This window comes from Oryzias melastigma, linkage group LG2, assembly GCF_002922805.2.
Source record: "Oryzias melastigma strain HK-1 linkage group LG2, ASM292280v2, whole genome shotgun sequence".
In the NCBI taxonomy this organism is placed as follows: Eukaryota; Metazoa; Chordata; class Actinopteri; order Beloniformes; family Adrianichthyidae; genus Oryzias; species Oryzias melastigma.
In genome coordinates this window covers 17,548,509-17,561,756 of record NC_050513.1, presented here as the reverse complement: position 1 = coordinate 17,561,756, position 13,248 = coordinate 17,548,509, and the positions used below count along the sequence as shown (strand labels likewise).

Sequence of the window (13,248 nt, the reverse complement as noted above, 5' to 3'; positions counted from 1 at the left end):
ATATTAGTTTTATTTGGGTTTCAAATAATATTGGCCCCAAAGTAGCTCCATACTAAAATGTGTATATGACTTTTTTATTGTGGTCTCTTGAACGCAGCCTCATCTATCGACCGTTTATGTAATTAATGTGAAAAAGTAGAGTGGTAGCTTTTTACATTGGCTTTGTGCCAATATGCAACACATTACTAACGTAAAGTAACGTCAGAACTCACATATATGGGCGTTTACATAGACTTTTCATTAGAAGTGGTCACTTGTGTCACCAACAGTGGTGTGTCTTTAAACCCCACAGACTCACTAGTAATGCGACAGAAGATATCAAGAACGGTCTAAACATGGGTTCTTGAACTTCACACTGGACAAGCAGGGAGGGGCTTCTTCTGCTTCGCTTTTTTCTATTGTTCACTAGCACATGCCACGAGGCAACGACAGCTGGAAGAGGGTTGATACGAAATGTCAAAGTGGCACAAATCACGCATATCTTGCTTCAAGGTTTTTCTTTCACAGCTCTATTCCGATACTTAAAAGATTCGGTTCATTTGATTACAGCCGAGCTCAAACAGCATATATTAATTTCTCCTACATGATCAATTTTCAATTCATGAATCAAAAGGAATCCATATGTCACTACCAAATTCAAGTCCCTGATTGGTCAAAGTTTGTGTCACAATCGGGCAGATGAGAGGAGTCAGACGGAGCTAAAGCCTTTTTTTTGGGCAGGTCGAGGTCGGGCGCAGGCGTAACAATATCAGAGAGCAGGCGAGAATAGTGGTAGTTCAGGCGTGGGTCAGGGCAGGCGGCAAACTCAGAGTTAGAGGAGAATCAGGAACACAAAAATACTGATTAGGGGAAAACGCTCAGTATGCAGGCAGAGTGGCACAAACAATACTTCGCACTGAGCGCGTTTTAAACATAGAACCTGAAACTTGTATAGCTACATTTGAATGCCAGAGTTTTGATCCCGAAACGTGCGTTTACGCGTTTTTACATGTTTTTCATTAGGAAAAAAAAGTTTCCTGGACCTTTCTGAGAGTCAGGGACGCATCCTCGTACCCTGGAGACCTACGAGGGTCTGAACCTCCTCGTCCTCCCTCCTGTCGTGTTTGCGTGAGCCATAAGCCAGGACCGCTTCTGTCTGCCGTTCACTATGGCTTTGTTTTTCATAATCCCTCCTGCTATTCGAGGCCAGATTCCTGACACCGCGGCTGCAGGCCCTCAGACCCACCAAGGTCAATTAGGTAGAACTAACAGTGGGAGAAAAGAGGGGAGGAGATGGGGAGGGGGGTCTTCACACGAAATGCCACGCTGGGAGAGAGGCGTTGACCTCTGCTGGTCGGTGATCTTAGAGTTCAAAGGGTGTCTCCTCCACATGGTTCAGATGAAGGTTTCTGGAGATGCTCAGATCGCTCTTCAGAGTCTCAGTGGGTACAAACAAACAAAGCTGCCTCAAACTCCGCCATGTGACCAATATTAGAGTCTAGAGTGTCGACGTTCTCCTCTGAGGGGAATTTCCTTTCTTACGTTAGCCAGCTAAGTAAACACGGCTGACGATACTTTTTGAGAAAATGCACAACAAAAGACTGATTTCTGTCCTCGTTCTTCCAGATGAGCCAGTGACACACTGACCCCATTAAATCCATTTCTCCTCAGCCACTGAACATCCAGGGCAGACTCAAGTTCCTCCACGGTCAGAGCCGCCAGCCAAGCGACAGCGAGAGGGGCTCGCCGCCGCAGCTCGCCCTGTTCGCCATCGCCACGCCCCTGCTGCCTCCGGCCATCCTGGAGATCCGCACCAAGAACATGATCTTCAGGACCAAGCACAAACTAGACTTCACCCCCATGGCCTGTGACGCAAAGTACGCAGTCGACCCTTTTACCATTAGAGCTGTCGCCAGGGACGACAAAATACTACACGCTCTTTGAACTACTGGAACTCTTTGAATGTTGACGCTATTTAAAAATTCCAAATGATTCTGACACAAACGAAAAACAGTTCTGTGCCAAAATGTAAACGCCACGAAACTGATTATTTCTTCTTAAGAAACTGTTCGTTTAGGTCAATTGTGTTAAAACTTTACTACTGTAAAGTGTTCGCATATCAGCACGAAGCTGTTTTTCTCCACATTAAAAACTGTAAGTTTACGTTAATCACGTTAGCATTTTACTACTGTTAACATCAGTTTACGTTAATCGCGTTAGCATTTTACTACTGTAAACATCAGTTTACGTTAATCACATTAGCATTTTACTACTTTTAACATAAGTTTACGTTAATCACGTTAGCATTTCACTACCGTAAACATCAGTTTACGTTAATCACGTTAGCATTTTACTACTTTTAACATCAGTTTACATTAATTGAGTTAACATTTTACTACTGTTAACAACAATTTACGTTAATTGGTTTAGCATTTTACTACTCTAAACATCAGTTTACGTTCATTGCTTTAGCATTTTACTACTGTCACCATCAGTTTACGTTAATTGTTTTAGCATTTTACTATCGTTAACATCAGTTTACGTTAATTGTTTTAGCATTTTACTATCGTTAACATCAGTTTACGTTAATTGTTTTAGCATTTTACTACTGTAAACATCAGTTTACGTTCATTGCGTTAGCATTTTACTACTGTAAACATCAGTTTACGTTAATTGTGTTAGCATTTTACTACAGTAAACATCAATTTATATTAATCACGTTAGCATTTTACTACTGTCAACTTTCGTTTACGTTAATTGCGTTAGCATTTTACTACTTTTAACATCAGTTTATGTTAATCCCGTTAGCGTTTTACTACTGTTAACATCACATATTTTTACTTTCATGGTAGGACTCTCCCACTGTAAAGTGCTGCACACCAGTACAAAGCAGTTTTTTCTCTGTGACTCATTCAGTTCACGTTAGTTGCATTGACAGTCGGAGAGTTACGGTAATATAAAGATCGTCAACGTTGAAGTGTGGTAACTACATGATTCTTTCCTGCCTCTCCAGGGGTAAAATCGTCCTGGGCTACACCGAGGCGGAGCTGAGGGTGCGAGGCTCCGGATATCAGTTCATCCATGCCGCCGACATGCTTTACTGCGCCGAAAACCACGTCCGGAGTAAGTGGCAGCTGAGAGTCCCTCTTCATTTTTCATCAACCATGATCCCCACCCCCCAAAAAAAATGTTTGCTTTGGCCTCATCAGCTCGCGTTGTTGATGCCCTACTTAACTCATGCACCAGATGACCCGGTTAGTCGTTGCCATGGCGCCTGTAAACCACACACATGTTGACGTTGGGAATCGCTGCAGTCAAGCAGTGAAAATCCAGAATCAAAAGAGGCATGAAACAAGTGTGAAGTCGACCCAGGAACAGTTTCAGTCCAACGTCTGCAGCCGGCGCTGGTTCTGACGCCCACCACTCTTTCAGATGTGACTCACGGCGCCCGCTCTCGCTGTCAGACCCGGTTCTGGTGTCACAGCGCTGTGGACTCCAGCTGTGTTTTTTTACGGGCCTGTCAGCGAGGCAAAGGTTGAACACTGAGCTCATCCGGACGCAGCGGGCGGAACGTGTGCAGCTGAGCTCTGCCAGCAGCTGAAAACAGTCCAATGATTAACCGCCGTTCACGCTGCATGAACAGCGGTGTGTCGTCCGCCAAAAAAGAATGCTGCATCTCGAAAGAGATAAGAATCTTTCAGCTGAAACAGACGTTTTTAATATTTTCGGGTCATTTTTCGTGTATGCAAACAGGACTTGTAAAGCGTAGCTAAAGTGAGCATCCGCGTGCGGCACGGCCGGCTGAGCAGATGCGGCGCGAGCGGCGCCTGCGGGGCGCGGCGGAGCGTGAGCCGCAGTGACACGGAGCGCCCCAACATGCCGTCTGATGTGATTGCAGTGATCAAGACGGGCGAGAGCGGCCTCACCGTCTTCCGGCTCCTCACCAAGGAGAACAGATGGAAGTGGGTCCAGGCCAACGCGCGGCTCGTCTACAAGAGCGGGAAGCCAGACTACATCATCGCCACCCAGAGGCCTTTGGCGTAAGAGCTGCTCCTCGCCGGTTTATCTACTCTTTCGTTAATTCTCTAATCCCAGGGGTGTTAAAATCAATCGCAGGAGGGGCCAAAATCCAAAACACACCTGAGGTCACGTACTGAACAGGATAAATATTTGTTTAACAAACTTAAACTAGATTTTTAGAACTTTAAAACTGTAATGTTTTAACATAATTATGAACTAGATATACTAGATATACTGCAGTACATGATGTAAGCTGAATTTGGCCTCTGAATATGCTAGTGCTGATAGCTGAAAAGATGCTGAAATTGATAGCTAAAAACGCTGAAGCTGATAGCTAGCAAAAATATTAGCAATATGCTAAAAAGACTAAAACAAAATTATTAACGCAACTTCAAAATAGCCTAAAAAACTGATAAAATCTTGATTTTTCCATAACAGGTGGCATGTTAAAACTGGCTAAACTGAAACAGCCTAAAAAAATGACAAAAAGCCTAAATTGGACAAAAAAGCAAGCATGTAGCTGAAATTTTAGATAATCGCCAAAACAGCCTAAAAAACTTTTTAAAAGATCCATAAATCAGCCAAAACAGCTAGCATGTAGCTGAAATATTAGTTAAGCTTCAAAATGGCCTAAAAATGTTTTTCAAAAGGCCCGAAATTAGCCAAAACTGCTGAATTGTAAATATTGGCCTAACTCCAAAACAGCCTAAAAAAGTTTTTTTAAAAGCTTAAATTATAGCCAAAACAGCTAGCATGTAGATGAAATATTAGCTAAATTTCAGACTAGCCTAAAAAACGTAAAAACCCCGAATTGGCCGAAACAGCTAGAGTGTTAAAACTAGCCAAACTCTAAAACAGCCTAAAACATTTTAAAAAAGCCTGAAAAAAGCTGAAATTTTAGATAAATTTCAAAATAGCCTAAACAAGTAAAAAAACACAATTAGCCAAAACAGCTAGCATGTTGCTGAAATATAAGCTAAACTATAAAAAAGGCCTAAATTAGTCAAAACAGCTAGAGTGTAAATATTGGCCTAACTCCAAAACAGCCTAAAAAAGTTTTTTAAAAAAAGCTTAAATTACAGTCAAAACAGCTAGCATGTAGATGAAATATTAGCCTGACTTCAAATTAGCCTCTTAGTAAATGACAAAATAGTCCAGAAAAGCTAGCGCAAAGCCAGTTGTTTACATTTTAAAACTATAACTTTTTAACATAAAAATGCAGGAATATTATTCCAGAATAAATCAACTTAAACCTTAAATAACTTTCAATATTTTACTCTCCATAAAAAATTGTTTTGTCAAAATGATACAAGTTAGAATTAAGCGCTAAATAACATCGGACCATTAATACCAATAAAATCAAATGATCTGGAGGGCCGGATAGAATTACCCCGAGGGCCGGATCCGGCCCCCGGGCCTCGACTTTGACACGTGTGTTAACCTTCTGGTGGTTTCCTGCAGGGAGGAGGAGGGAGGCGAGCATCTGAGGAAGAGGTCCATGCACCTGCCCTTCACCTTCGCCACGGGGGAGGCGCTGCTCTACCAGACGGCTCACCCGCTGCTCGGCTTTCCCGACCCCTGCCAGGACAAGGCCAAAGGCGGGAAGCCCAAGAAGAGCAAAGTGGGCGGCGGCTCCTCCTCCTCCGAGGAGCTGAACCCAAAGTCGCTGCTGGAGGTTCTGATGAGTCAGGACGAGTCGGTGTACGTCTGCCAGCCGGATCCGGAGCCCAAGACGTCCATCAGCGCCCTCTGCGGCAGTTCGGACGGACTTGACGGTTTGTTAAGCAGCAGCTGGAACGCGGCTCCCAACGGGGAAGCGGCGGCGGCGTGCGACGGTAAGCCGTGCTTCGACCCGCTTCTGGCCACGCTGGACTCTCTGTCTCTGGACGGGAGGGAGGCGTGCTCCAACAGCGAGCTGTTCAGCGCCCTGGAGAACCTGGGCCTGAACGCCGAGGACCTGGAGCTGCTGCTGCTGGACGAGAGGATGATCCAGGTGGAGCTGGACCCCGCCCACATCCCCACCCTCACTGACTTCCTCAGCAACGACGAGATCCTCTCCTACATCCAGGACTGCCTGGAGAACAGCGGCCCGGGGGAGGGGCAGGAGAGCCGGGGCGGGTCGGCGCCACAGCAGCCCGCCGCCGCCCCGCCCATCATGCAGCTGTCGCAGCAGATGCAGCAGCACATGAAGGCTCCACCCGGCGACCCGGTTGGGGTTCCTCACGCCGCCTGGCTGGAGAACCACCATCACCATGGAAACCACATCCACCAGCTGAACGGACAGCAGCCGCCCCTCCACCCTCTGCTGGAGCCCGCTCAGCACTGGAGCCTCCATCCCGGCGCCGGAACCGCGCAGCTGGGCTTCCAGAACCCGCTCCAGCTGCCCGTGAACGGGTCCTGCGTCCCCAACGGGCACGCCGTTTTCCCGCCAAACGTGGAGCTCGTCCACCCGGATTACAGCGCCGCCGATTCCTTCACGGCGCCGGACCCCTGCGGCCACCAGAACCCCGCCGCCTGGAACTACCAGCTGCAGGACCAGAACCGCAGCCCGGCTGCCGAGCTGGAGCAGCTGCTGGCTCTGGCGGATCCACAGCTCGGCCTGCCGCCCGCCGAGACCTACGGCACCTTCGACGCCACGCCACACCGCAAGGTAAGACGGTTGAGTCCACGCCTCCATCCGGCCCGTTTCTGCCTCCTTAAGAACCGTTTTCGGGTCAACAACGACCCGCGGCCTCAGAGCTCAGCAAACAAACCTGAGGCGGCGCTTCTCCTCCGCTGACACGGAGACGGATGATTTCACGAGTCAGCACACAGACGCCGGGGGGCGGGCTCAGCGCGCGCCGCAGTCATGTGACCAGACATGTTGTGAGAACACAGAGCGCCAAACGTTTAGATCTGATCGATTCTGTCTGAAATGTCTTGTCTTCAGTTTCAGGAACTCTATTTTAGTGGAGAACCAAAATGTCCGCCGCCGCCGTCATCGTTCAAACGACCGTCCTCCCACGAGCGCCCCCGGCATCAGTCAGCGTGGCGGGCCCTCGTCTGTCGTGCGTCTTTGTCCCGCGTGTGTTTCCGAGCATGACCAGCATCATCCGTGTGGAAAGAGGAAAAACAAACTCGGGGACAACAAAGGGAGACCTAATGAAACCTGAGCGGCCGAGAACCGGCGCCGTAATGAATAGAGAGGGGAACGGGCCGGGCCGAGCGGGGCTGGAGATGCTCGTCCCCAGCGGGCGTCCATTCACCCCCCCCTCCCCGCTGTTGTTCTTCAGGGTCAGTGGGCGTCGCTGAAAGAAAAATGCTGGCAGGCGGGCTAGTCAGGCATGACCACTGCTGACCTACAATTTGACTGTCATCATTACCTAATGCTGGGGGGAGGGGGGGTGCAGCTGAGAGACTCCTCCGCTGCTTCCTCTGACACACCGCCAAAATAGAAGCCTCTTAGAGCTCAAAATAAACGTACGTCTTTATTTACAGCCGCGTTCAGGAAGCAGTTTAATTGTGTCCGCAGAGAAAACGACAAAGTTTAAGGAAGCTGATTATTATGAAGACGTTTGGACTCCTTAAAGGGCCCATACCATGAAAAACCTACTTTTGGAACTTTCAAGTGTATTCAAATGTTCATTCCTCTCCATAAAGAACCCTAGATTGGTATTTTGATCCACATTTAAAACTGACCTCCAGCCCCTCCCACACCCACAAAATGAGCGGGTTCTCACGTGCTGATGTCACAGAGTGAGACCGCCCCCTCCAGGAAGAGTCAGGCTAACACCAACACCCAATTTCTCGGCTCAGAAAGCTAGCTCATAATTAAAAGACCACTGGGAACGCTTTTACAGAAAATACAATCGGAGTAGAACTTTAAAGAATTCTTCTTGACTTAAAGAGGATTGTCTTGAAAAAAAAACGTTAAATGAAAGACACGTTAGTTTGTTAATTTTGACAGATTTTTCTTTTTTTTGGCTAAAAATGACAATATCATAATCAAAAGATTCTTCTTTTGGAAGATAATTCTGTCAGGATTGTATTAAAAAAATCATATGACTTTTCTAATATGATAGATTTTGTTTTTTTGGCTAAAAACGTCAAAATTATAGTAAATATTTTAACAAAAGATGATCGGAGTGGACCTTTAAAAAAATGTTTTACAGAAACTCACTTTAGTTTGCTAGAAATGACTACACAATAAATGACAACTTTGATCCTAAACAACACCAAAAACTAATTGTCCGTTGCTGAAAACAAGCTGCAGTTTTTCTTTTTCATGGCCACCAGGTGGCGATGTTCTGTCCTGTTTTAAAGCATTCTGCACATTTTAAAAATGTACTTTTTCTGATGAGATATTTTTTTCCCAAAACTATGTAACGACTATACAATTTTCCATTCTATTTGCCGTTTCTCAGAGCTGTCGCTAACTACCGGAAATACAAACGCTTTAAATTACCGTAGCTCTTTATCTGTTAACGCTATTAACGTAATTACAACAGTTTCTGTTGCAGTTACCTTAATTGGTTTATGCAGTGAGCCGAGTTTAGTGGATTACACTGGAAATCTAATGGATTCCGTCGGAAATACGTTAACCCCTTCGTGGCGTAGGTCGCTAATTCGGAACATACTGTTAAATCCAGGATCCCACTCAATTTAGCATCACTTGGAACGGAATAAATGATGGAAAATGTAGTTTTTACATAATAAAGTCAGTCACAAAAGGATTTACCTGTGTGGAGCATTAGCACTTATTGACTTGTGCTCTTTGGAATAAAAAACACAATTACATTTCAATGAATTCCATTGAAATTACGCTGACTCTTTTTTATTCTGAATATCGCTAATTTGCAATGTACCAAATAATTCAGGACTTCACCTAATTTAGCTCCACCCGGAAGAGTTATGCCGTTAGCGTAAGCGTCAAATGAGCTAACCCTGAAGTGTTAGCACTTTTTAAATGCACCCTTTGAAATAACAAACATACTTTCATTGGATTCCGTTGAAATTACGCGAACTCTTTCTTGCTGTATGTCGCTAATTCGCAACACACCAATAAATTTGGGACTCCACGCTATTTAGCACCACCCGGAAGAGTTATGCAATTAGCCTTCACGTTAATTGTGCTAACGCTCTAGCGTTAGCGAAAAACATTAAAAAATATTTTTTACATTATTGAAGTGAAGGACTTAATTCACGGTTGACGGTTTTACAATTAACGTAAATGTTAGTTCACTCATGCAATTGAGTCATTATTATAAAAATCCATGTTAAAGGGGAAACGTTATATTTTGGTTTGAAATTTCAGTTTTTTATTAGGGAAACAAAATAGCGCAATTAATTAACAATTTAAAACCTCAACAAAATATTTGTCATCAGGTTGTTTTATGCTTCAAAAGACTTGTTTTAGCTGGAAAAAGTATAAATATATGTAAATATTCGCTCCTTTTTATGGGGGGAGTGACAGTTTTTGGTTTATATAAGTGAGGATTTCTGTAGATCTCCTTGGAGTAAACACTCCTCCATATACATCTAACTATATAATCAATCACAAACGTCCACGATGTGAGCAGAAACCGTACATGTCGTAAGTATCCGTGAAGGATTAAGTCATCGTGGTGAGTCAGCTAAAGCAGTGGAATCATATGATTTCCAAGTGATGTGGAGCTAAAGTTAAAGCGCCTGAGAAAAAAGAAAAAGTTTCTGCTCGCCTTCATTCCTCCTCCGCCCGCCGTCCCGTCTTCCGTGACCTCGGGTCTTAGAGCTGCTGCTTTGACCCGACCTGCTTCATGTGATTAGGGTCACAGATTCCATAACTGCAGCGCGCTGAGGTTACCGCATGCTCCTACGGGTTTATTGAGTAAAAGCAGACAGATATTCATATCAATACTCACAGACAAATCCACAGCATTTGTGTTTCCAAAGTAAAATTAGCTGTCACACATTTAGGTGTGTAAAATTTGCTCTCCACATTTGACTCTCCCCTGGGTGAGCAGCAGACACATCCAGTCAAAAAGGAGGCATTGGGTCCCAATTTTAGAGTCTTTGGTATGACTTGGCCTGGATTTAAACTCAAAACCTTCTAGTCTTAGGACGGACACTCCACCACAAGGCCACAGAGCTGGTTATCTTTGGGCAATACAGCGTTTTGTATAATTCAACCTCTTATAGATCCGTGCAAAGATTTTGCGACAAAAGCTCATCAGTTTTAGCGTCATTGTTTACGTTTTTTATTTTATTGACTTTCGCACAATTTCAAATTTTCGATTGGTTTCTACCTGTTGTTGCCTCAGCAACTATCGTTCAGTTCAAACAACCCAGAAGTGACCGGATGGGAGAAAGGATCTGGAATAAAAGAACAAGCCCATATCATGAGCCCTCCACTGCAGTCAATGAGGAGTCAGTGACCAGAGTGTGGCAGGAGGGTCCGAGTGTTATGTGTGTGAAACGTAGATTAGCTTGAATACTTGATGATACACTTGCTACACAATACACAACGGTCATACATTCAGTTTTTATGATGTCCCTTGAAGTAGTCATAGGAGTCATAAGGGAACCGCAAGACACATACAAGAAGGGTTGTGTACTGGTCACTCTTGTATTCAAGAACAGCTGTGTACTGGTCACTCTTGTATACAAGAACAGTTGTTTACTGGTCACTCCTGTATTCAAGAACGGTTGTGTATTGGTCACTCCTGTATAGAAAAACGGTTGTGTACTGGTCACTCCTGTGTACAAGAACAGTTGTGTACTGGTCACTCCTGTGTACAAGAACAGTTGTGTACTGGTCACTCCTGTATTTAAGAACGGTTGTGTACTGGTCACTCTTGAATACAAGAATGGTTGTGTACTGGTTACTCTTGAATACAAGAATGGTTGTGTACTGGTTACTCTTGTATAGAAGAACGATTGTGTACTGGTTACTCTTGAATACAAGAACGGTTGTGTACTGGTCACTCCTGTATTCAACAACAGTTGTGTACTCTTAATCAACCCTCTAAAAACAGTTTTGGGATTTTGCTGGTCCGCTTGTGACTAAAGTTGAAGTGATCTACTATCTACCCAAACAGTTTCACATTCATCTGGTTCAGGTCTTGTTTTTTTAACTTCACTGACAACTGACAACTATCATCAAAACCTAATAATTAGCTAAAGATTTTTTTCTTCATAGCTTTATTTAAAACCAAAACAGGGACAAATGGCGAAGGATGGTGTGATTTTGTTCTGTCAAAGTGGGTGAAAGGAGACGCTCCTCTCATGCTGTGACCTCAATCTCTCTTCCAGGTGGAGAACGGCTGCCTCCACGGCGCTGCGAACGGCGCCTACGTCAGGACCTGTTTGCTACCCAACGCCAACGGCGCGGCGCCGTGCGACCTCGGGGTCTCCTGCTCTGACCCGCGGCCGGCTCTTCATGACCCCCAGAAATCCGGATTCTTTCTTTGAGGCGACCAGGAGACAGAAACCCTGCGGAGGGTCTCTGAGGAGTACTGAAGATCTGTTTTTACCGGAGCTCCGCCCAGATCAGATTCATGTCACAGCAGTGAACACACAGGAGCGTCGTCTTTGTTTCGCCACTGAAAGCTTGGAAACAATCAGATTTTTGAGCCGGAACTCATCGTTTGCTGATTTTTACAAACTCAAGTACTAAAGGAGGAGGACCTGCTGTGAGGCGTCCACTCACAGTCTTTTAAAGCATTTGAATCCAGGAAGTTTGTCGCTGGAATTCACAGCAGAAGAGAGGATACTTTACTCAAACCAGCTCGACTTTGGACCGTCAAAGCTACCCGGTTTCCTCTTCTGCCTGGACTCATCGACAGTTTCAGATGGGTCGACGCTGTCGGGCCGCTCGGTCTGAGGCCCGACATCACTTGAAGCTGCAGGAGGAGAACCGTCTGAAGCTCTGAAGGAAAGGCTCGGTAAGCCGGTAGAGTATTTAATAAAAAAAAAAAAAAGAACTCGAGTGGAGATTTAACCCCGACGTCTGCAGTATTACATGAATGAGAGTTAAAACTGCTTAACATGAAGCGGGATCCTGTAAGAGCCGAGAGATTTGGGAGAACAGAAGCTAGACGTAGGTTACGGGGGTTCGTCACGCATAGACAAAATCTGAGAGGTTTTTTGTTTTTAGAGATGGAGAAAACTGTTGAAGGACGTCGATGCATTTAGGAGGTATTCAGTGTACGTGTTCACAATCCGTCCATCACATCGACTGTATGTGAGAACTGGACAGAGTGACTGTGATGTCACCCTTAGAATAGGATTTACTATTGAAGTCAATTCAGTCAGTCATAGAGACGCCGCCATGTTGGAACCAGACGCCGTTTGGTTTGAATCGGTCTGAGTCCACGTTACTACGGCAACCGCTTAAGCCAGGGTTGTCAAACTCAATCACTCAAGGGGTCAAAACACACAACAGGATAAACATTTATTTTAAACCTTAAGTTTTTAATATAACTATTAACTTGATAGCTAAAAACACTGAAGCTGATAGGGGAAATCACTGAAGCTAATAGCTGAAAACGGTGAAGCTGATAGCCAGCTAAAATATTAGCTCAATGCTAAGTTAACCTAAAAAAAAATCTAGGTTAGCCAAAACAGCTAGCATATTGCTGAAAAAATAAGTAGGCCTAGAAAAACTAAAAAAAGCTTAAATTAGCCAAAACAGCTAGCGTGTAAATATTAGCTAAACTCCAAAATAGCCTAAGTTGTCTTTGCAAATGCCAAAATAGTCCAAAAAAGCTAGCAGAATGCCAATTTTTAAAACTTTAGAACCATAACTTATTAACATAATTATAAAAAATGAAAAGACAGGAATATTATTCCAAAATAAATCAATTTAAAACTTGAGTAACTTTCAATATTTTACTCTACATAAAAATACATTTTGTCAAAACTATACAAGATAGAAATAAGAGCAAGATAACATCGGGCCGATAATAACAACGTCGTGTACGTAGCTTTACTAATGAAATAACTAAGTAATAGCTGTTTATTTCTCCATAGAAGTCTATGAGATTTTGACCTCTTGAATCCAGCAGGTGCTTCCTGTTTGGAACGTTGGGGGGGAGGAGTCACTCAGTCCAGTTCTCATATACAGTCAATGACCCATCAGCTGCAGCAAAAGCAAAAAAAAAATATAAAAAAGCATTTTGTGTTTCCTGAGCCAAAACCTCCTTCGTCTCTGCAGCAATTTAAACGTTTGGTTAGCTACGACAAAAACTAGATGTTCCAACCATACTGAAGGGTCGTATTCATCAACACTTT

General features: G+C 44.3%; 1 protein-coding gene across 1 annotated transcript in view; it reads left to right on the top strand.

The window, feature by feature from the left end:
* Positions 1 to 11,947, top strand: part of ahr1b (aryl hydrocarbon receptor 1b) — a 35,571-nt gene extending 23,624 nt beyond the window's left edge. Inside the window, exons 7-11 of the mRNA XM_024288956.2 lie at positions 1,651 to 1,856; positions 2,993 to 3,102; positions 3,878 to 4,019; positions 5,461 to 6,649; positions 11,269 to 11,947. Of these exons, the coding sequence (XP_024144724.1) occupies positions 1,651 to 1,856; positions 2,993 to 3,102; positions 3,878 to 4,019; positions 5,461 to 6,649; positions 11,269 to 11,427 (1,806 nt within the window). The 3' untranslated portion in view covers positions 11,428 to 11,947. The remainder of the gene's footprint in view (positions 1 to 1,650; positions 1,857 to 2,992; positions 3,103 to 3,877; positions 4,020 to 5,460; positions 6,650 to 11,268) is intronic.
* Positions 11,948 to 13,248: the final 1,301 nt, after the last annotated feature.